Raw genomic sequence first — 22,965 nt, 5'->3', positions numbered from 1 at the left:
TGGAACAAAAATTTTTTTGTTTCTGAATTTTTGGGAGGAGGATTAGTTATTCGTATTATTTGGATTCATCGAATTACTGTTCTCATCTTAAATGTAATTTTCACAACGTTTCGGTCGATGTAACCTTCGACCTTCTTCAGGTGTATCTCGTCGAATTCTATTTCTGAGTTCGACAAGATACACCTGAAGGTTGCATGAACCGAAACGCTGTGAAAAATCACTCGAGATTCGAATAGTAATTCGATGAATCTAAATAATACGAAACAATGTTTTCAATCAGCAGGAAGACTTGACGTTACTCGGGATTAAATGAGAAATCCTATGTACCATTCTAAAGACATTCTTTTCTAGACATCTTTTTTACATTTTTTTGGAGTGACACCAATTTACCCAGCAATAATTGAGCAGGAAAGAGTGTAATTATAGCGACATTAGTTGATGTTTCAATTCATTCCTCGTTCATGAGAACTTCTGCTGTATACTCCTACCATTAAGGTCCTGGATATGACCTTAAACTATATCCAGTGGTGAGGCCCCAGCTTGCGGGCTTTGGGGAGTGTGGAGCCACCCTTTAATTGCCATTGTTCCCAGGTCCACTCTGACCCGGAGTGGTAGTACCTGTTAGGGTCCCAACTATGGGTTAAATAGAAATCAACTTGAAAACAACAAACATATTCTATTAAAAAAAATTTTCTTCAAAATCTTTGGATTCGGCATTAAATAACCTGGAAAGGGTTGATATGCCGTAAAATAAAAGCAACCAACCAACCATCCTACCATTAACTCTTGTTTTATTATTTTAGAATTTTTAAGATAAAAATAAAATAACTTTGCAATTGTTTTTATGAATATCAAGTGTGAAAACTTGATGTTGTACTGCAATGATTAAGATATATTTAATCTTTTCTATCCTATGCAGGATAGTTTAAGATATAGATGTTTATGTGGGTCAGATGTTTATGTGGGTCTATCTATAAAACCCTGGTAAGAACTGGTGAAGAGAGGAACTGCAATATTATTACAGACTGAATCTCCCTTCCGAATATTTTTCTAGAAAAAAAATGTTGCTAAAAGTAATTTGAGAAAAAAAAAAAAATTTCTTTAAAGGTTTCCTTTTTTAAAACCAAAGAAATGTCAACTTTATTTTCACATCGATTTTTTTTTTTCTATTCTTGACCTTACAACCTCTTCCCCCCTTTTAATCTTCTTTTCCTTCTCCGACTCTCTCTCTCTCCGTCTCTCCCGACTCCCCTCTCTCCCGACTCCCTCTCTCTCCCGACTCCCTCTCTCCCCCCCGGACTCTCTCTCTCTCCCCCCCGGACTCTCTCTCTCTCCCCCCCGGACTCTCTCTCTCTCCCCCCCGGACTCTCTCTCTCTCCCCCCGGACTCTCTCTCTCTCCCCCGACTCTCCCCCCCGACTCCCCCCCGACTCTCTCCCTCCCCGACTCTCTCCTCCCCCGACTCTCTCCTCCCCCCCGACTCTCTCCTCCCCCCCGACTCTCTCTCTCCCGACTTGCTCATGCACTTCTGATTTGTCAATGCTCTTCCTCATACACCAAGAACTCGACTCTCTTCATATTTTGTTCGATGCCTTCTTCCTTCTAGTTCTAACACTTGTAGACAAATCCATTTCTCAGCTATGGATAAATAAGCAACTTGTATTAAATTAGTTGTATACAATCACTGTTTTCTAATAGATATTGTGTTTCAGCATTAAATCACCCAAATGACCCTCAAAACGGGTTGATATGCTATGAAACTTCAACCACGACTGCCTTTTCTCCTCATCTCACTAATGTGCTCGACTTTTTCTTCCTCTTCCAGGTATCTTCACCACGGAAACCGGCAATATATCTGACCAGTACCCAACAGGGATAACCCCCGCTGGCTGGACGTTTAGTATCTGGGGTGTCATCTATCTTTGGATGGCGATCTGGATCTTCTACTGCCAGTCGACCATCTGTAAATTGACTGGGACTAGTTATCTTTATCTTGAACCTCCGGTCCTACCATCGTCATTTTATCTTATTTACATCCTTAACCTTATGCTTAATATCGCATGGCTCATACTCTTTGACCGCACCCTTTTTGTCCCTAGTCTCGGGGTCACCATTGCCATGTTCATCACAGCTGTAGTCCCCCTCGCTATCTCCATCTATAATCTTTCCAAATATCTTGATCTCATGTATAAGGATCGCTTGAGCATCCAGATTTGGTCAATCCGTATCCTCGTTCAGAATGGTATCGCTCTGTATGCCACTTGGGTTCTTGTTGCCACACACATTAATCTTGACCTTGCCCTTTATTACCGATGGCATCTCACCAAATACGTCAGTGACCTTGTCCCGTTGTGTATGCTCATTGTGTTTATTGTCAGCTGGTTTACACTTGACCTCCTCATGTTCGACAGGTTCACCCGTTACCTCGTCACACCATATGCGGTGCTTGTTGTGGCGTTCACGGGGATTGTCTACGCGAAAGTCGATGTCTCAAATTTAGATCGGATCGGCATTTTTATTCTTGTTCTTCTCTGCATCAGTTGTTTTACGTTCATCGTAAAATTGGTTTACATGGTTTGGCGCCATTTTAAGAGTTCGCACAAACTCTTCACTGCCTGAAAACGAGGTTAAGAAGTCATTAGCGTTGGACAAAATCTAAAACGTTTTTTTATATATACTTAATAGTGATGGGGCGATTCCAATATTTTTCACGATTCCAATACAATTACCGATTCCGTATTAATTTCCTGATTTCGATTCTTTATAAATCTCTAAATATTTAACTATAGAATCGTTTTTTCCCAATTATCCTAAAAACACATGTTAAATATGCAGATATTTTCTCAAACGTAAAAATACATTTGTGTGTGTGTGGGGGGTGGGTGATCTATAGATTTTAGTTTCAACAGTTGTTTAAAAAATTATTTTATCAGTAGTGGAAGATTTTGCTTTAAACAAAATCAAACAAAAAATACAAAAGAATTGTTTTTGGCATTGGAAAAAATAGGCACAAATTTTTCCAATTCTGATACCCCCCCCCACCACCACCACCACCAAAAAAATCAGATTTTTTTCTGATTAATCGTCCCAACACTAATACTTGAGAAAATTTGATAAGTATGGAGGCTGAGATGAATATTTTGCTCAGAAATGTCCACTGTAAAATGTTTAATGTAAATGCATCAACTTAGGATGAGATTTTGTTGAAAGACAAAATCTACTCCATTAAATGAATATATTTTTTGTATCAAAAACTTTCAGATTAAACTTTCTACTCACCTGACTATTTGTGATTTTATTTGATATGAATTCATGCATAACTAACCAACATTTTTCCCCCCAGGAAGGAATACGTTATTCTGCTATTCATTAATACGTTGAGTACATAAGTATTGCAGTAGATAATTTTTGTTTCCGATTTATACAGAACTGTAAACTAAAGATTTAGAAAAAATATGGTGAAAAAAAAAATATTTTTTAGCTTTCACAAATGCAGCAATATGATTGGTTAATGATCATTGATGATTATCCAATGAAAATTAGCGGTGTATATCAGAAAGTGCCTCTTACAAAAGAAAATATCTGGCTAGATAGAGTACCTGAAATAGATTAAAATTTCATGTTTTAATGTTTAAAGACTAGCAGGGGGGGGGAGCTGACTTTGTCGGTTGTAAAATACGCTTAATATATTTTAATCCATGTACATTTCGTATTACAGAGCTATTGGATATATATATAATACTGATTTCAAAAATTAAAAAAAAAAATGATCTGGGTGCTAGAATCGAAATTAAAACATTTAGCACTCCAATCGTATTCACTACCACTAGAGCTAATTCAACAGTAAAATTATAAAATTAAATGACTTTTAGTTTACGCATGCGCAAACCAATAAAAATGTCGGCAAGTTGAAATTTTGCATTTCAGCTTGCCGCCTTTTGTATGCGTTATTCATTCATCAAAAAATTTTTTTACTCGTTATAAACCATCTTTGGTGCATCATTACTATTTTCTATGAATTTTAGTGTTATGTGGCCAGCGGTTTATGAGTTTGTCGGTTAAATATTTATTCATACGTACGTACACTGTTTTATTCATATAGAAGAGTGATAATTGGCTAGTCGGAATCAAATATGAGGCATGATTTTTACCTTAATTTTATCCCAAGATAAACTTATACATTTCAAATTACAATATTAAACATTGTCTACTTTTGTTCTGTAGTCTACATAATTTATGGAATTTAGAATCCCGGGCGACGCTGGCTAGCTGCAATAAAATCACAAATGCGTAGAAAGTTTAATCAGATGGATTTTTCTTTAATTTATCGCCACTGATTTGGCATATATCACCCCCTCCCTCACAAATATGCTACGAACATTTTTTTTTTTTGTTTTGTTTTAAATTCTGCATCCAGATTAAACCCTGAACGTTTTTCCTTGCTTCATAAATTTTGACAGCTCCCTGAAAGCCGTGACAAGAACCGCTTCAGTTGACCTTTACGTTTCTAGACTCTTCATGATATTTTTTCACACGAAAACTGATTTCAATAAATTGTCACATTTGTTTTGTTTATTCAAATAGTTAAGTACTACACATCGGTCCAGATCTCATCAAAACAAAACTTTTTTTTTCCATTCATAATTTCTAAGAATTATAACCAGAACAGATATATATATACACCAGATTGAAAGTATTCAAGAGTGATAACTAATGAATTTAACGAGGTTATTACGAGTGCTCAGTAAAAAGAATATTTTTTATATAAACAAATTTACATGGTCACGACATTGGACATTCTAATGTTTTGGACAAATGGTCCGTTAAAACCACAAGTCCGCGGCAGGCGACTGACTTGTAGATTTAATAAACCATTTGTCCAAAACTTTAGCATATCCAGTGTTGCGACCATGTAAAATTTATATATTATTTTGTGTTCTCATTTAAAAAAAAAAAAGTTCACTTTTTTTAACATGTATATTTAGGCAACATTCTTTCATTTAGGCCAATTTCATTAAATAATGCAGACAATTCCTGTCTACATATTTGGGTTTATATCATGTTCAATCTTAATCTGATGCAGCTGCCATAGTCACTGTCGACTCGATTACTTTCGGATTCGTCTCAATCCATCATCAGGGATAATTAATGCCAAACTGACTAAGATATTTATAAAAATGTTCTTTTTTTTTCTCTCTCCATAAACCACATGTTAATAGATATGTTCATTATTCTCTGCCATGAAATTGATTTCATTAATGTTTTATTTTAAACTTTGATTGCGTAATTAACTTTTATTGTGTAATTAAGCTTTGATTGAGTAATGCTTTTAGTATATGAAGTTTGTTTGTACGAGAATAGTTGTCTACTAAGTTTTTTAAATTGGAGGTGGAGACAAAGAATGTTGGTTAGTAAAGTGCTTACCAATGGCGTCGTTTTCAGATGGATGCATGGTTAAGCTCCTCAACAAGGTTGTGGTAGTCAAACCTACATGCATGTTTCTTTTCTTTTTTTTCCTTCACTGTCAGTGGCAGTCTCCTCATGGACATTTAAACTCAAAGGTTTGTTTTATCCAAATTTGTTAATTTCTAATGCATCATTTCTTTACATGTTTTTATCTCTTTGTAATCTGCCCTAGCTCCCTTTTGCCAGAGCATAATTATCCCAATAGATATTGTCACAAACTATGAAATCGTGTGTGCCAAGTTAGATTCTTATTGGATCAACTGTGGTCATTTATGCATTAATACTCTTTGGAAGGTATGAACCCACAAGTTTTCTACACCTACAAGTAAAAAAGAAAAAAAGCGACTTGTGTTCCATTGATCGTACACAAGGAATTATTTACAATAGATATTATTTGGTATTAAATAACCTTCAAACGTGTTGATTTGCCGTAAATAAACGAATCCACCTCCCCTATATTTGTCTGCCAATCTCTAAAGCAGTGGCATGCAGAGGTTTAGTGATGCCCTGCTGATACTCAGAACCAACTACTTGATTGTATGCCCCAAATACTTGTGTATAAGTCCTAGTACTGAAAAATATTGAGAAATTGAGTTTGAATGTGATTGACTGATCCCCCCCCCCCTGCTGCGTCACAATTCAAATCAAAGGAGGCTCTCGTTCTCCAACCGATTTTGCACACCATTGAGCAGCAGACAGCATCACTTTTGTCTGCATGTAAAAAAAAAAAAAAAAAAAAAAAACTCTTAAAAAATGTCTCTGCTTCTAAGACTTTGTCCAAAATTGAAAATAAAATATTTTGAAAAGTTTCAAATTCTTTTAGTTTCATTTTCAGTTTTTTTTCTTTTGTTTTCCTTTTCTTTTGCATTTGTTTTGTTTGTTTTTGTTTTTTGTTTTTCATTTGTTTTCTTTTTTTTTTTTTTCGTCTGAAATGAAAGAAAAAATGTATCTCAAAATCACTTCAACAGTTCGAACTTACCACCTCGAACTCTCATTCCTGACATTTACTTAGGGCAGATAAATCTGTCACTCGGCTGCTTATGACGTCATATCCTAGTTTTGGCTAGTGATTGGATGATTCCAAACTTTTTCCCGAGTCCAATACAATTACAAATTCTGATTCTTAAATCAAATATTGATAAAAGTAAATCTAAAAAAACTTATTCTATCGTTATGTCTTAATTAGCTTTTGTTTGTGTTGATCCATTACATTTCTGCATTGTATTTCCTTCTATAAATTTTCTTGATGTACACGGTCGATAATGCTTCAAGCAAACTACATTAACCTCTTATATTTAAAATGTATAACATGAGGAAATGTTTTGTTTTTTTTCTTAAATATTTCCTCGTGATTGACTGAAAATAATGCGACAAATGAAGATTTATTTCTCTTTTCAAAGTTCGTTATAAATTGACAAAATGTATGAATTTTTTTAACAATTTTTTTTTATTTTTACGTAGGAGATGCTACTTATCGAGGCCCAGAGGCCACTCAAGGATAAGGGTTAAAGAGTGTACAGTAGTCAATGGGACAATATCACAGTAATCATTAATAGTGTAAATTTGGTAAATTGGATTAAGGGAAACAGCTCATCAAGAACTTGTTTACATTGGTCTTGAAGACGACCATATTGAAGTCAGCTGGAAAGCAGGCAAATGGAAGAGAGTTCCACAAGTGTGCAGTTCTAAGAAAGAAGCTTTGTTCATGGAATGTACGTTTAGGTTTAGGCACGGATAAAGAGTGGGAGAAATTATTGATAGTGTTTTCAGCTAGATGAGTGTTTCTCATGAAAGTTTGGCGAGGGGGGGGGGGCCCTAGATTGGAGCTCAGACGAGCACTTGCCATGAAAATAACGATAAAGCAGAGGCAATCTCGCAATATCTCTTCTGTGAGAAAGAGGTTGCAGGGAAGAGGAAAGGGCATGTACCTAGCTCTTATATAGATAGAGAATTACATCAGCAGTGATCGATCTACTGGATCGATAGAAGGATCCCACCATTTTTTTTCAGCAACCTTGCTGATGTTTGATGTACGGGTTCCATTTCAGATCAGGAGTAAAGGTCAAACCCAGAAGCTTGTTAAAACATGGAGCCTCCTTTAAGATGAGATCAATTCAAAACATGAGACCTCCCCAAGACGAGAGCCATTCATTTCCACTGATGCCAGATGGGGATTAGAGCATTGATGATGTAAAGATAAAAGCTTGGTTTTAGATGCATTAAAAGTAACCAGACACTTCTTTTCCCATTGTGCCACGTGCTCAAGATCAAAGGATAGAAAATCAGAACTTTGTCATTTACAGCCTTTGATGTGCTGCCATAGCTGATAGTGTTGTCAGCGTAAATGTCTACAATTTGGACGTCCATTGATGTAGATCAGGAAGAGAGTAGAACCCAGGATGAACCCCCTGAGGGACTCCAGCATTAATACTATGAGCTGATTTCTGCCCATCAACCACTACTCTTATGAACCTATCAGAGAGAAATGATTTAATAATTGAGAAGACATTTCCAGCTATACCATAGCTGGAGATTTTATGAAGTAGACCTTTATGTCATATCCTATCAAAGGCCCTTGATATGTCAAGAGCAATTGCCCTAGAAAGGAAACCTCTGAGAGATTCACTAATCCTATGAGATATAACCATTAGTACATCTGCTGTAGATCTAGCAGAATGGAAACCATATTGCATGCCACTAAGGTTAGTTTTGCTGAGGTGGTTGACTACTTCTCTATTTAACAGATTCCAGTAACTTATTCATGACGCACAGGACTTATTGGTCTGTACTGAAAGAGAGATGATAGATCTGAATTCTTAAATGCAGGGCATACTGATGAGATTTTTCAGGATGTTCGGAAGCAATTCTCCTTAAGACAACGCTTAAAGAGTTTTGTAAGTATAGAAGCTAGTTCTGGTTAAAGCTTTACTGGAATCAAGGTTTTTGATTAGCTTGACAACATCATGCACAGATATTTGTATGTCATATAGCGTGTTTTTTTGATACAGGAGGAAATGCAGCAAAAATCTTGGTTTTGTTTGATGCTGACGAGATGACCTCAGGTCCATTGATGATGGTTGAGAGAGCACACGCTTTTGTTCAGGATCCTGTTTGCTATTTGCCAAAACTGGTGGGAACCAAGCTGCTGCTCAGCTACTTTACATTTGACGGACTGAGCATATAGCTCTCTTGCATTTTTCATTACTCTTTTTTTACAGTGGTTACTGGCAGTCTTGAAAGTGGCTTTAGTCTCGTTAGATCTGTAATGTCGAAAGCAATGGAAGAAGTTATTTTTTTAGCACAATGGCAGCAGCACGTTCTGGAGAGAACCACGGCTTGTTGTTAGGTTTTTGCTGGAATTTTTCCGAGGGTATGAAACTGTCTATACCTACAATTAACCATTCCGTCAGGTCTGACACTATAGAGGACTCATCCTTTTTAAACATGGAACACACAGGTAGTTCTGATATAAATGTACAAAAGCTATCCCAATTAGCCATAGTATCGATACTGTACAATGGAGAGGTATGTCTGAAGACTTATTACATTTTGTTTTTATCTTAACTAATAAAACCCGAGTGGTTGGAAGCTCAGAGGGAGGACAGTACGGAAGATGAACATAGCTTGTGAGGAAAAGGTCTAGGAAACTTGCATACTGACCATTAGTATCGGGCACACGGGTGGGTTCACGAACAATCTGAGTGAGGTCATAAGCAATAGAGAAATCATGACAGAACCTCCCCCTCATCATCTGTCTTGTTTGAGTGAGTTAACCATTCCGCATTGTGAACATTGAAGTCTCCACAGACGTGAATGTTGGCCAAAGGATGAGCAGACAGGATGTGGTCAATTTTCTCAGATATGCTCTTAAAGATAGTAACTCCGCTGTTGTGGGGTTAATAGAGGGCAAATATAAACGCAATAGTGTGAACAAGTGCAACTTAGAACCACATTTGAGTCATTTAGTGTCTTCTCTGGAGATGCCTCTACCACATGGAAAGCCATCTTTAATGTAGGCACATATTCCATGACTATGGCGATCTTGGGGGGGGGGGGGTCAATATTTGATTATATACATATGTATTGTATACTGCACTGTATTTTGTTACTAATTTTTAATGCCATATCCCGGGGTTCTACTGTATTATTATTTATATATATATATATATATATATATATATATATCCACCTCGTTAAGTAATCCAATTTACCAAATTTCCATTACTAACGATTACTACAATATTATCCCATTGACTACTGTACACTCTATAACTCTTATCCTCGAGTGGCCTCTGGGCCTTGATAAGTGGTGACTGCTATGTAAAAGAATATATAGTAAGTTATAAAATGTATATGCTGATTAAGCTACACAGAATATTCCGCGTTTCATCCACGCTAGGATTCATCAGGCTTATTTACGCATAAATTCATACTTTCGTATATTAATTTATGTGATTAAATGAAGTAGTCATATATTGAAATTAGGCTAACATTTTTCCAATTCCAATGATCCAAAATGTTTTTTTTTTTTTTTTTTTCTTCACATTAGTTTTGGCATTGGGCATTCCATGACAACATTCTAATCTTATGGAATTTTCCACTTCTTCGATTAACTTAAACTGATGTGAAAAAATGCCGTTATTAATATTATTTTTACACATCTGCATCTAATTGTTCTACACCATCAGGTGTTTCCTTTTTTGACTTATTGGGGTTGGAAGAAATTATGAAGGTCATTTCTTATTGATCGCTTCCATCTAGATTATCAGCATTTGTGTAGCATCTTCATTTGAACGAGTTGTACGAGTGTAACAAATATTTTCTCCAAGATCACTTGCTAGGAAGTCTTGTGGTGATGGAGCAAAGAGACCAAGGAATAAATGGCCATGATTAGCATGCACCAGATGCAAGGAAACAGTAGTCGCACATGGGTGTGAACCTGGAACCGTGTGGTTACAAGGCAAAAGCGATCATGCAAATTAATTGGTGTTCAGACTTAAAACTGAATATAAATTAAGGATGTGTGTGTAAATATTCAACTGATAAACTCTTCATCTACTGTTACATAATTAACAGGAAATAATAATCATACACCGATGATGCTTTATAACGAGTAAAATCTTTGTTTGGATGCTCCCCCCCTCCCGATTACTGCTGACATTATGAGTGAACGTCGTTATTGTTGGCAAAAAGAATTAATCAAACACCTCTCCAGATCATTCCGGGTTTTAGGAAACCATAATCAAACGTCTTTCAGGTTCTTTAAGCAGATTTTAAGACCGAGCAATGCCAGGCTGCATGCTAGTCAGAATGTATATATTTTTGAATTAGTGTTTTTTTTTTGTTGTTGTTTTTTATCCAAACAAGAAAAACTATTCTTGCAATGTACGCATGTACGATGAATTTATGTTTTTAACTTCAGAATGACAGACTAACGAATTTAAAGAAATTTCTTGTAGAAATGCTGCTGTGATCCCACCGACGCCCCCCCCCCTAATTGTTAGGAAGAAAAAAAGATGATCAGCAGAACTAACGTTATATAAAGTGGGTTAGTAGAAAGACGATGAAGTTGTTCAGTAAGGCACACAAAAGAAAGCTGAAATAGGATTGTTAATCAAGTGATGGATACAAAGTAGCGGACAGTAGGAGTCAATATATTTAAGAGCAGTTTTAAGAGTAACAGAGTTTTGGAACGGTTAAGACCGTTTTGAGTTTGCGATAATTTGGGACAGTTGATGATTCGGTGGTACCCTGAAATTGGGCTTCCCTTTTGTCTGCTGCATGGTGATCTTTCTCTCTCTCGTGCACACATGCATACTTTAACTGATTTACATCAAATACTTGTTTTGTTTAATTGCAGTGCGATTACAAAAGTGATCAAGTCAGGGACAAATTAAAAAACAAATTAGATACAATATGGTCACTTTTATTTATTTATTTTTTTTTTTTTACAAAACACGTTCACATCTTATCATTCAATCTATTCTATTATCTATTTTTACGCTTCTATGCTTCCATACATTTTTTTTTTTTTTTTTTGCTTTTTGCTCTGCTTTGAACAAATTTTACATTCATCTATTTTATTACTTTTTTTTTTTTTTTTTTTTTTTTTTTTGCATTTAGTAAATATTATGCAACACTGAAAAAAAAAGCACAAGATATCTGTGTCCATTTTTATATGCACAAGGGCATGGAAAATCCATTTCTGGCTTTTTTGTCGAATTAAGTGCAGTTTTCTTTTCTTCAAAATTGTCTATTTTGAGAATTTTGCGAAGAATCTTAGTGATGTGAGTGAACGTGGTGATAGGTTCCATAAGGATATTTCAGTGATGGAGAAACGTTTTAAAGGAATATAGAATTCTGACATGCTACTGAATATAAAAAGATGAAACTCAACACAAGAAAGTTAAGAAGACAAATGTTGTTTTAGACTGACGATTCTGTTTTTCATTCCTAACCAATAATAAAATGATTTCTATTACATGAAAATGGTGCCTAATCTAGGGAAGTAATGTGGCATATTTTTTACCTGAAATTTGTTGCAATCAATGACTGAAATTCCTAAAATTTTACATTAAAACGGATATAACAGAAAAATGCGATTGAGCACTTCCAAAATAATGCTTTTCTTAATTGATTTTGAACAAAAATACAAACATCATCTCGCAAAGAAATTGTTCATCTAATTCTTTTTTCACTTTCTCCTCTTCCATTAAATTTTTAAAACTTTATTTTATTTTTTCAAAAAATATTTTGACAAGTCAATAATTTAAAAAAAAAAAAAAGAAAAAAAAATCTGATAAAACAACGCCCCCCCCCTCCTCATAAACGCTATTTGATACATGGACTTATCAAAGTTGGTACTTGCAGAAAGAGCTTCCTTCGCCATATTAAGAATCAGTTTCTACAGAATAACGTTATTTCAGCACTGTCCAAGTGCTGAAATAACGTTATTCTGTAGAAACTGATTCTTAATATAGCGAAGGAAGCTCTTTTTTTTTTCTTTTTTTTTTTTCCTTTTTTTAAACTATTCTGTACTTTTATTTAACAGTAAACAAAATAGCATAAAAATTGAACTTTATCCTATCTAAAAATTAGCACCGTCTGTATTTTGCAAAAGTACACAAATCCTTTCATCTATATATCTATAAAAGTGAAAATGTCTGGCTGTGTACATTTCCCTACCAAACTAGTCTGTCAATTTTTGGTCTACATACTCAAAATTTGACATAAGGGGTATTGGGAATTGGGAAACTCTTTTTAAACTGTTTTCGGCCAGAAATTTGGCTGTCAAAGTTCAATTTAACCCTTAAAAACTCTACCAAACTTCTCCGTCAATTTTGGGTCTAAACACTTGAAATTTTAAATGTAGGTTACTTGGTTTGAGCCCAAAATGTTAAGGGGTCAAAATCTGGGTTAAAGTTAAAAAACCTCTGCGGTCTCTACCAAATTACTCAGCCAATTTCTGGTCTAAACATTTGGAATTTTACATAAAGGGTATTCAAAGATGGGGCAAGCTTTTTAATCGGTTTGGGTTGAAAATTTTAGTTGCCAAGGCGTCTAAGTTCAAAAGGATTGACCTTTGCATTTTCTAGCAAACTACTCAGCCAATTTTTGGTCTAAACATTTGAAATTTTAGATAATGGGTATTCAGACAATGCGGCAAGCATTTTAATGGGTTTTGGGGTGAAAATTTGGCTGCCGAAAGGTAAAAGTTAAGTTGGCCTTTGTAGATTCTACCAAACTCCTCTGCCAATTTTGGGTCTAAACACTTGAAATTTTAGATGTAGGTAACTTGGACATGGGTCAAACATTTTATTTTGATTTGAAACCAAGACAAATGTTAAAGGGTCAAAATTGGGGTCAAAGTTTTTTAAAAATTACCTCTGGAGTCTCTACGAAATTACTAAGACAATTTTTGGTCTAAACATTTGAAATTTTACATAAAAAGGTATTCACACATAGAGCAAGTTATGAAGAGTACAAAGAGCCCGAGCAAAGTCGGGTTGAATTACTAGTAGTTAATAAAACACAAATCAAAACTAGGATTAACTCCTTGATTTGATTTTTGGCAATCTTAAACAAAAATGCTTCTCTTTTTGACAATCCAATCCTTTTGTTTCTAGTCAACGTTTCAGTTTTGCCTTTTCTGTCTGAATAGGATTTCATCCGTGTGACATTCGTGCAGTATTTTTCTTGTAAACCTGATTGATCAAAGTGAATAAAAACACATTCCTCACTATACCTATCAACCAATGCAGTGTAATTGAGTCTCTTGATTTTTTTTTTTTTTTTTTTTTTTTTTTTAATTTAAAAAAAATGTTTTTTTGGATCCAAGTTTTGATCCCGGGTTAAGAATTTTTAACCAATCAAATCTGGTTTAACTTGACACTAAATTATTTTCCTTAATTCCAGAAACAAAGAATTTCTGATTATTTTTATTTTTCAGCATTTTTTTCAGCCCTTTATTTATTTTTATTTTTTTTTTCTATTTATAAATTTTTTTTTTTTTCTTACTAAGGCTTAAAGCTACTCAAAAATAAGTGTTCATGAGATAGCTAGACTTTTAGTTGAATGATGAATATAAAAAACCGAAAAAAATCATGAAATGAATAAAATTTTATGACTTATGAGTGTTAGTCTCTTCGTCGTAAATACTCAACAAGCAGCAAAATTCCACCCCTTCACCGAAGAGCACCTTACATGCCAGAAAGCTTTCTACTCTATTTTCTTCCTTCAAACTACTAGACTTTGGAATTTCTTCCCTGTATTCTTCTTTCCTACCTGTACTTATGTTATGTAAAAAGTTAGTAAAAGAGCAAATCAGATAAGTTGAAAACGATATTTGAAAAACGTTTGAATCGAACCCAGTAAAAGTTAAAAAAAAAAAAAGAATACATATTGAAATCCTAGGAATGCAGAACGATTGTCATTGTTCTCGCAAATAATTAAATATTATTTATGTCAGAGATATATATTTAATTTGGGAATGCAGTCGATTGTTCGTTCTTTTAGAAATAACAGGATATTAAATATGTCAGTTAAAAGAATGGACAATACGAGTTTAGAAATAAATAGGTTAGATATTAAAAAATTCAAATTGGGAATTTTTTGTTTGCCAAAAGTGTTTGGACATACATAGGTAAAATCCTCCTGAATAAATTTCACATGGCGAAGCATGCTTCTGACGTCATCAAAAAAAGATATTCAATATATTGAGACAGGGTTCGAAGTTAGGAGTGATAGACAGCGAATCGGCCAGACTGTGAGCTAATGCACCGTAGAAGCTAAGAGGATGGGGACCATGTAGTCGTAAAGGCTTGAATCTCTGACCACTATCAGCAGTTGGCTGGATAAATAAAAAAAAAATCACCTATATTTTGTAAACTGTTTGTCTTTGTGTCGTCATCATTACGAAAAGGTAAATATGTTTTGTCTATCATCTTGTAAACGAATTTTGAATAACTCCCTCAAAGTATTCTGCATATTATCATCGTAAGTAAAGTATCTCCTCTCCGTGTTAACAAGAACTGTTGCATATATGTCTCAGCTCCGTATTCGTAATATGAAGTCCCAAAGAATCGTCACAGTCGTCGTGGTGATATAAACAGTCTATCAATGTCATTATCATCTTCTGCATTATGTGTCACCAATTATGTGTTACCTTGCAACATAACACTTAAATGTAATAGAAACAAGCATCTTGCTGTTCCTCTATCAAAAAATTAGGAAACTCAATTTCACTGCATTGAATAGTTGATAGGTTCATACTGAAGAATGTGTTATTCACTTTGATCAATCAGTGGCCTGTTACAACCCAGTGGCAATATATTTGAGGTGAATAAGAGAAAAAAAATTAGATTTGAAAATAACGAAATTGTAGCCCTCTGAGAAACAGTCTTGTTTTAATGTGTGTTACAGATGAGAGGTTAATGGAAAAACTTTCTACTTCTAGCAATTCTAAGAAAGGAAATTCGTTTTTGCAGTTATGGTAGTAAGAGGAGTGCAGGGGTTTCTTAACCAATCTAACAGTTCAAACCTTCAATTTCTCTCTGGCAAAATAAAAATGTGTGCTAATAATTGTATATAACAGTATAAAGGACAAAATCATTTTTTTTTTTTTTTTGTCAAAATAAAAATCAAATGCTGATTGTTACAAAATTAAAACACTTTATGAAACTTGAATTAAACGTTTTTTTTTTTTTTTGTTTTTTAATGGAAATTGCTACAAACAAAGCATTGTTGTAAGTATTAGTTGATTTATTCATCGAAACTAAAAATATTTAACAAACACAAATAGTTCACAAGTACATAAATACATATTTATTACAAATTGACAAATGTAAAGAATAAAGTAATCACAACAATAATTCGGTACTCACTTTAGAAGTGGTTAGAGTTCTACTCAGTCTCTCAAGTGGGCATAGTTCCCACGAGAGGTAAAAAGCACCTTCCCTTGTCAAGGCCGGGACGGGACTTACTGTGTGTGTGTTCGTTCCTCAAGGGAAGTAACTCTCCAGTATATATCTTAACCGGTGTTCTTTGCCCATATTTCCCTACAGCATGAAGCTACCTGATGTAAGGAGTTAACAATTATGAAAGATCACAAAGACAGCATATACCTATTAGTTTTGAAAAGACTAATGCTATAGGTAGGAGAAACAGTCAGCAGGAAAAGAGTTCCACAAACCTACAGTTTGTGAGAGAAATCAATTGAAATAAGAAGCTTTATTAGAATGAATTATCAAAATAGCAGACAACATTTTATGAAACTTGGATACGAATCAAACAATACAGTGAGGGATTGGAGCTCAGACGAGCACCTGCCATGGAAATAACGATAAAACAAGGATAGGCTTGCAACGTCTCTTCAGTGCGAGAGAGGTTGCAGGGAAGAGAAAAGGGCATCCCCCACTAAACCACAAAATCTATTTTGTACTTCGTCAAGGCAGGATAGGCTGTTTTTAGCAGCTCCTGCCTCGATGTGGCAGCAGTACTCCATCCTTGGACGTACCTGGCTTTTATACAGATAGAGAATTGCATCAGTAGTGAGATATCTTTTGGAGCGGTAGAAGGATCCCACCATTTTCTCAGCATCCCTGGCAACAGATTTGATGTACGTGTTCCATTTCAGATCAGGAGTAGAGGTGAAACTCAGAAGCTTGTCAAAACATGGAGCCTCCCCAAGACGAGAGCCATCCATTTCAATTGATGCCAGATGGGGATCAGAGCGTTGATGATGTAAAGATAGAAGCTTGGTTTTGGATGCATTAAAAGTAACCAGCTACCTTTTCCCCCATTGTACCACGCACTCAAGATCAGAGGAGAGAGAATTAGAACTTTGTCATTTACGGTCTTTGATGTGTTGCTATAGATGGTCGTGTCATCAGCATAGATGTCAACGAATGATTTAAGTATGTGTTTTGGGAGATCATTGATGTAGATCAGGAAGAGAGTTGGGCCCAGGATGGACCCCTGGGGGACTCCAGCATTAATACTGTGGGCCCCTGATTTCTGCCCATCAACCACTACTCTTATGAACCTATCAGAGAGAAATGATTTAATACTTGAGAAAACATTTCCAGTTATACCGTAGCTGGAAATCTTGTGAAGTAGGCCCTTATGTCATACCTTATCAAAGGCCTTTGATATGTCAAGAGCAATTGCCCTAGAAAGGAAACCTTTGTCAAGAGATTCCCTAATCCTATGTGATATAACCATTAGCACATCTGCAGTAGATCTTGCAGAGCAGAAGCCATATTGCATGTCACTAAGGTTGTTTCTGTTGAGGTGGTTGACTACTTTATTTAATATGGATTCCAACAACTTACTCATGATACACAGGAGACTTATTGGTCTGTATTGAGAGGGAGATGACTTTTCACCTGAATTCTTAAATACAGGGCATACTTATGAGGTTTTCCAGGGTGTTGGAAAGCACTTCTCCTTAAGGCAATGCTTAAACAGTTTCGTAAGTATGGGGGCAAGTTCTGGTTGAAGCTTTTTCAGCACTATAACTGGAATGCCGTCAGGGCCAGTTGCTTTACTGGAATCTAGGTTCTTGATTAGCTTGGTGACCTCACGCACAAATATTTTTATGTTGCATAGCGCGTTGTCTGTTATAGGAGGAAATACAGGGAGTTGATGGTCATTGTCGCATAGGGTAGAATTAGCTGCAAAGTTCTTGGCAAATACTCTGGCCTTGTCTGATGCTGACGAGATGACCTCAGGTCTATTGATGATAGTTTGGATAGAACGCACGCTTCTGTTCAAGATCCTATTTGCTATTTGCCAGAACTGGTGGGAACTAAGCCACTGCTCAGCTACTTTGGATTTAACAGACTGAGCATATAGCTCTCTTGCATTTTTTATTACTCTTTTAGGGTGGTTGCTTGCAGTCCTGAAAGTAGCTTTAGTCTCAGTACATTTATTACATTGGTAGCTATGGAAAAAATGATTTCTGTGCACGATGGCAGCAGCACATTCTGGGGAGAACCATGGCTGGCTGTTTTTGTTGGAATTTTTTGGATGGTATGAATCAGTCTATGCCTACAATTAACCATTCAGTAAGGTCTGATACTATAGAGGACACATCCTTTTTAAACATGGAATGCAGAGGTAGGCCAGATATGAATGTACGGAAGCTATCCCAGTCAGCCATAGAGTATCGATATACAGTACGGTGGAGAGGTACGTCTGAAGACTTATTATATTTAATTTTTATCTTAACTGATACAACAGCGTGGTCAGAGAATCCCAGAGGAGATAGAACGGAACATGAACACAGCTCAGGGGAAGTTGTGAGGAAAAGGTCTAGAAGGCTTGCATATTGATCGAGTGTATCGGGCACACAGGTGGGTTCATGAACAATCTGAGTGAGGTCATAAGCAATGGCAAAATCATGACAAAACCTCCCCTCGTCATCAGTTTTATTTGAGTGGGTCAGCCATTCCACATTATGGACATTGAAGTCACCGCAAATGTGAATGTTAGCCGAAGGATGAGCACACAGGATGTGGTCAATTTTCTCAGATATACTCTTAAAGATAGTAACCCCACTGTTGTGGGGGCGATAGAGGGCAAATATAAATGCAGTGGTGTAAGCTAGTGCAACCCGGAAGCACATATAAGGTAAATTAGGGTCTTCTCCAGGGTCTTCTCCACAGGGAAAGCCATCTTTGATATAGGCACATATTCCATGCCCATGGCGATCTTTGGGGTCAGATTTAGATGTTAAGTTAGAGTATCCTTTAATTATGAATTCCTCTAGAGAAGTGGTTGGCCCTATGCCAGTTTCACTTAGAAAGAATAAGTCCGGTTTCGTCTCTTGTAATTATTTCAACCTCTGGAAGGTTGGAACGTAGACTCCTGATGTTGGAGAGGGAAACATGGTAGTAGGGGTCTACGTTGGAGGATGGGGTTCTAGGTTTTGGTTTTTATTTCAGTTCTGTTTTTTTTTTTTTTTTTTTTTTTTTTTTTTTTTTTTTTCTAAGGAATTTAATATTACGTGCATTACCTTTGGTATTTCTGTTTATGATAAATAAAAATCTGCATGAATTAAACTATGATATTTATGCATAGTTTACGACTGGGCAACGCTGGGCGGCCCGTTAGTTATAGAATGAAAGTAACACTCGATGCTACTAAGACTAAGCTGCTTTCTTTTAACAATTACAAAAAACATTCTCAACCACCATGATAACATTCTATCTGAGAGCTTGTCGTTCAAACTCTTCGGCTTAAGATTTGCAGGTAAGATGAAGTGAAACAAAGTGCATTGAGGACATTGCCAAGGATGCTGCAAAAAAAAGGTAGGTTCTAACATGCAAGGAAATTACTCTCGCCTGAGAGTATCCTATATCTTTATAAAGCTGCCATGAATGAAGTATTGTTGCCACATTTGCATTATGCATTTACTGCTAGTCTCTCTCTCACTTTTTTAGACATGGTCCGAAAAAGTCTCCAATCGAATAGGTTTTGCATTGCTGACCAAACTTGTCTCATTGCTGCTATTTTGCATCCCTGCGTCTATTTTGCACAGACTTTATTCGAATGTGCTCTGATGAACCCATTACATTTGTGCTCCTTCAACGTACATATTCATGAAAACAAGCAGCAAAATCCCACCCCTTCACTGAGATCCCGAGATGCTGGAAAGTCTTCTGTTCTAATAGTTTCTTTCTTCAAACTGCTAGACTTCGAAATTTCCTCCGTTTCCTGCTTCCCTGATTGTACTAACATTCAGAAGTTTAGATGTCATGCGAACAGATATTTTGCTACTCAACTCCCTATAATCCTCTGCTAGACACGATCCAAAATAACTCCTTGTGTCCAAGTGGCAATATGTCTTTGGGGTGAAAAAAAAAATAAAACGTGTTGCATATGTAAATATTTTATCTTTTTGTTGGAGGGAGAGTTGCAACTATTCTGACCAAAGGATGTTCGACGGATTTGGACTGACCTTTTTGTTTTTTGGTTGAAAACTGTACATCTATTTACAGACCGGATTTTTCGATGGAGTGGAAAGAGAAGATGCGACTGAAAGTTTGACTGAAGAATTTTTATAAATAAAATCAGTTAATGTAAACTGAATATTTTGTGGATTTGGAAAGGAGAGATGAGGTGGTCGCTGTTGGCCGGGGTGGTGGTGGTGGTGGTTACTTTCAACATTTGGATATCAAATTAAATGCTGATGATTGTATAAAACCTAACAAAATATATCGGGACATTTTACACTAATATTGTGGGGTCTGCATATGCGCTGGGAATCCACAGAAGATAAAAGAACATTCTTCTAGAGGTTGAAGCGTCAATCCTCAGTTCGAGCGATACTCATATGAGGAACATTCCAAAAGACCTATTTTTTAACTCAAAAACCAAAATGTTGAAGAACTATGAAGACAGGAGTGGTACCATTAAAATGAACGATCTTTTCTTCTCCAGAATTTATTTTTCTACATAGTTACCACCATTCTCACAGCACTTTTGCCAGCCTCTTTTGATGCGTTCGTCGTAAACGTTTGGATTGCACTTTGTCGTTCACATCTTTATTGCCACTCTGAAATCGATGAACCTATCTCCTAATTGTTGACATCAACTGTATTAGCTTCGTAAATGTTTAACAGGCGCCAGTGAATATTGATCAGTTCAATTTTTTTTCTGCATGGAGGAATTCAGTGATGCATTTCTGCTTCTGATGCACATCCAAGACAAGGATTGCGCTTTTAATTTCACACCAATATCTGTAACAGAAATGAAACTTTCAGATCATAAATGTACAAAACAATAGAAAACAAACATCTCTTACTTTACCTGTACTTCCATGAAATGTGCTCCGATGAATTTACTGCACTTGAATCCCCTAAACAAAAATACCCCTATCCGCCCAACTACTTACGAAATTCCACCCTTTCACTAGAGAGATCCCTAATTATGAAAATATTTTTAACTTTTCTCAGACTGTTTACCTTTGGAATTCCATTCCTACTGCTTGTTTCCCCGATAGTACCAACATGCATAAATTTAAATGTAATGTGAACAAACGTCTTGTTGCCAAACTCCCCACCCAAAACAATAGAAAACAAACGGAAAAATAGTTAAGCAGACAAAATATTGGACAATGATCTCTGTTCACCTATCAGATTAATCGCACGTGGACCAAACCAATTAACTGCTTTGGTATATTTTGATTGGGCCAATTTGAATGTGATTGGTTTAATGGGAATGAAAGGAAAGTCTATGGAAAACATTACAAATATAATTTTAAAGAAAGTTAACAAGCATATCACCAACAAACCCGTATATCAACAAAATCACACCCCTTCACTGTTGAGAACCTTAAATGCCAAAAAGCTTTCTACTCTAATAGCTTCTTCCCTTAAACAGCTAGACTTTGGAATTCCCTTCCTGCTACCTGCTTCCTTAAATGTACTGATATTATGCAAAAGTTTAAATGTAACATAAACCAACATCTTAATTTTTCTTAGGCATGGTCCGAATTAGTAGCTCCTTAAGTCCAAGTGACGATGTGCCTTGTTTGGAGTGAACATGAGTAAAAAAAAAAAGTATGGGATTGGTATCATTAATTAATATCGTTAAAGCTGTGACTTTGGCTCTGATCCAATAAGAATGGTGTTCAGAACACGTAAAAAAAATATCTCGTACAAAAATTTGCTACTAAAAAAAGGGCACTATTAACTACTCATTTAAATATGTGAAATAAAAATACTGTAAACTAGCAGGACGGCTGACGTTGCCTGGTCATAAAATATGCCTAAATATATTTTAATTAATGCAGATTTCTATTTATTATTATAGAGCATTCTCTATTGGTTATATTGTACCTAATATATTGTAATGGTCGCCTAGCGTGGCCCAGTTGTAAAAATGCTTGAATATGATAATTTATGCAGACTTTGTATTACATTGAACCCAGTATATAGTTGTGATTTCGAAAGTTAAAAAAAAAAAATTGATTTTGGGATGCCATCAGAACCAAAACATAGCTCTGCAGCTTTTTGTTACCGTCTGATCTAAGTTTATAAAAAAAACTTTAAAATATAACATTATTAAAGATGGAAATGAATATTTGCGCATGCATAAAAATAACACATTTAGTCGACTTACGCCTGCCAAGTTCCAATTTTTTTTTTTTTTTTTCAATTTTGACCTCTTAACAATTTTTACCAGCTAAAAACAAATCAAATTTGTTCCACATGTACAAATATATCAAGTTCAAAGTCTGTAAACGAAAAATTGACAGTTTGGTAGACTGTTCCGCATACACATACAAGATCACACACACATATACAAGATCACACACACACACACACACACACACACACACACACACTAAATTATATATAAATAATCATTATTTCCCCAGAATAAACTCGTTGGTGAATTTCTCTACCGCTAGATGTCAACTATTTAATTTTGGTTTTCGTGTCACTGTTGTTGCGTTCGTTTGTGATTTAAAACTGGTGAGACGCAAAACAAGATGTCAGTCTCCCGTTCCTGTTGGTAAAACTTAATCCCAAGCAAAAACAAGTGTGACGCGGAAAAGGAATTAAATGTCCTCCTATTTAGCTTATCGTCTCGCTTCAAAGAATGTTAATATAAAATCCAACTTTTGTTCTGTTCAAAATATTCGCTTTTACGCAAGGCGGTTGCTTTGATCACCCAATAAGTTGTTTTCTGCGGATGTTGTTGTTCAAGCCAAAGACGCTTTTGAAAGTACGATTGTAACCAGATGGAGTGCAAGAGAAAGTATTTATTTTGAAAAAATACTTTTATGAAATCTTTTCTCTGTGCCTAAACCTAAACGTAGATTCCATGAACAAAGTTTCTTTCTTAGAACTGCACGCCTGTGGAACTCTGTTCCGTTTGCCCGCTTTCCAGCTGACTACCATATGATCGTCTTCAAGTCCAATATAAACAAGTTCTTGATGAGCCGTTCCCCTTAAGTAATCCAATTCCCTAAATTTCCACTACTAACAAT

At 35.7% G+C, this 22,965-nt stretch overlaps 1 protein-coding gene across 4 annotated transcripts in view; it reads left to right on the top strand.

The window, feature by feature from the left end:
• The window catches only part of LOC145278107 (uncharacterized), a 181,194-nt gene that overhangs the window by 139,398 nt on the left and 18,831 nt on the right, over window positions 1–22,965 (top strand). For 2 of the 4 annotated variants that reach the window (XM_080130379.1, XM_080130381.1), the window contains exon 3: window positions 1,825–3,558. The exons of the other annotated variants lie outside the window; for them this stretch is intronic. In XM_080130379.1, the coding sequence (XP_079986505.1) occupies window positions 1,825–2,618 (794 nt within the window). In that variant the 3' untranslated portion in view covers window positions 2,619–3,558. Of the gene's footprint in view, window positions 1–1,824; window positions 3,559–22,965 lie in introns of those variants that run through there. 4 annotated transcript variants of the gene reach the window in all.

Source organism: Euprymna scolopes, chromosome 6 (assembly GCF_053919585.1).
Source record: "Euprymna scolopes isolate OS-2025 chromosome 6, ASM5391958v1, whole genome shotgun sequence".
Taxonomy (NCBI): domain Eukaryota; kingdom Metazoa; phylum Mollusca; class Cephalopoda; order Sepiida; family Sepiolidae; genus Euprymna; species Euprymna scolopes.
The sequence above is the reverse complement of the archived record's forward strand: the minus strand, read 5'-3'. Positions and strand labels throughout refer to the sequence as shown.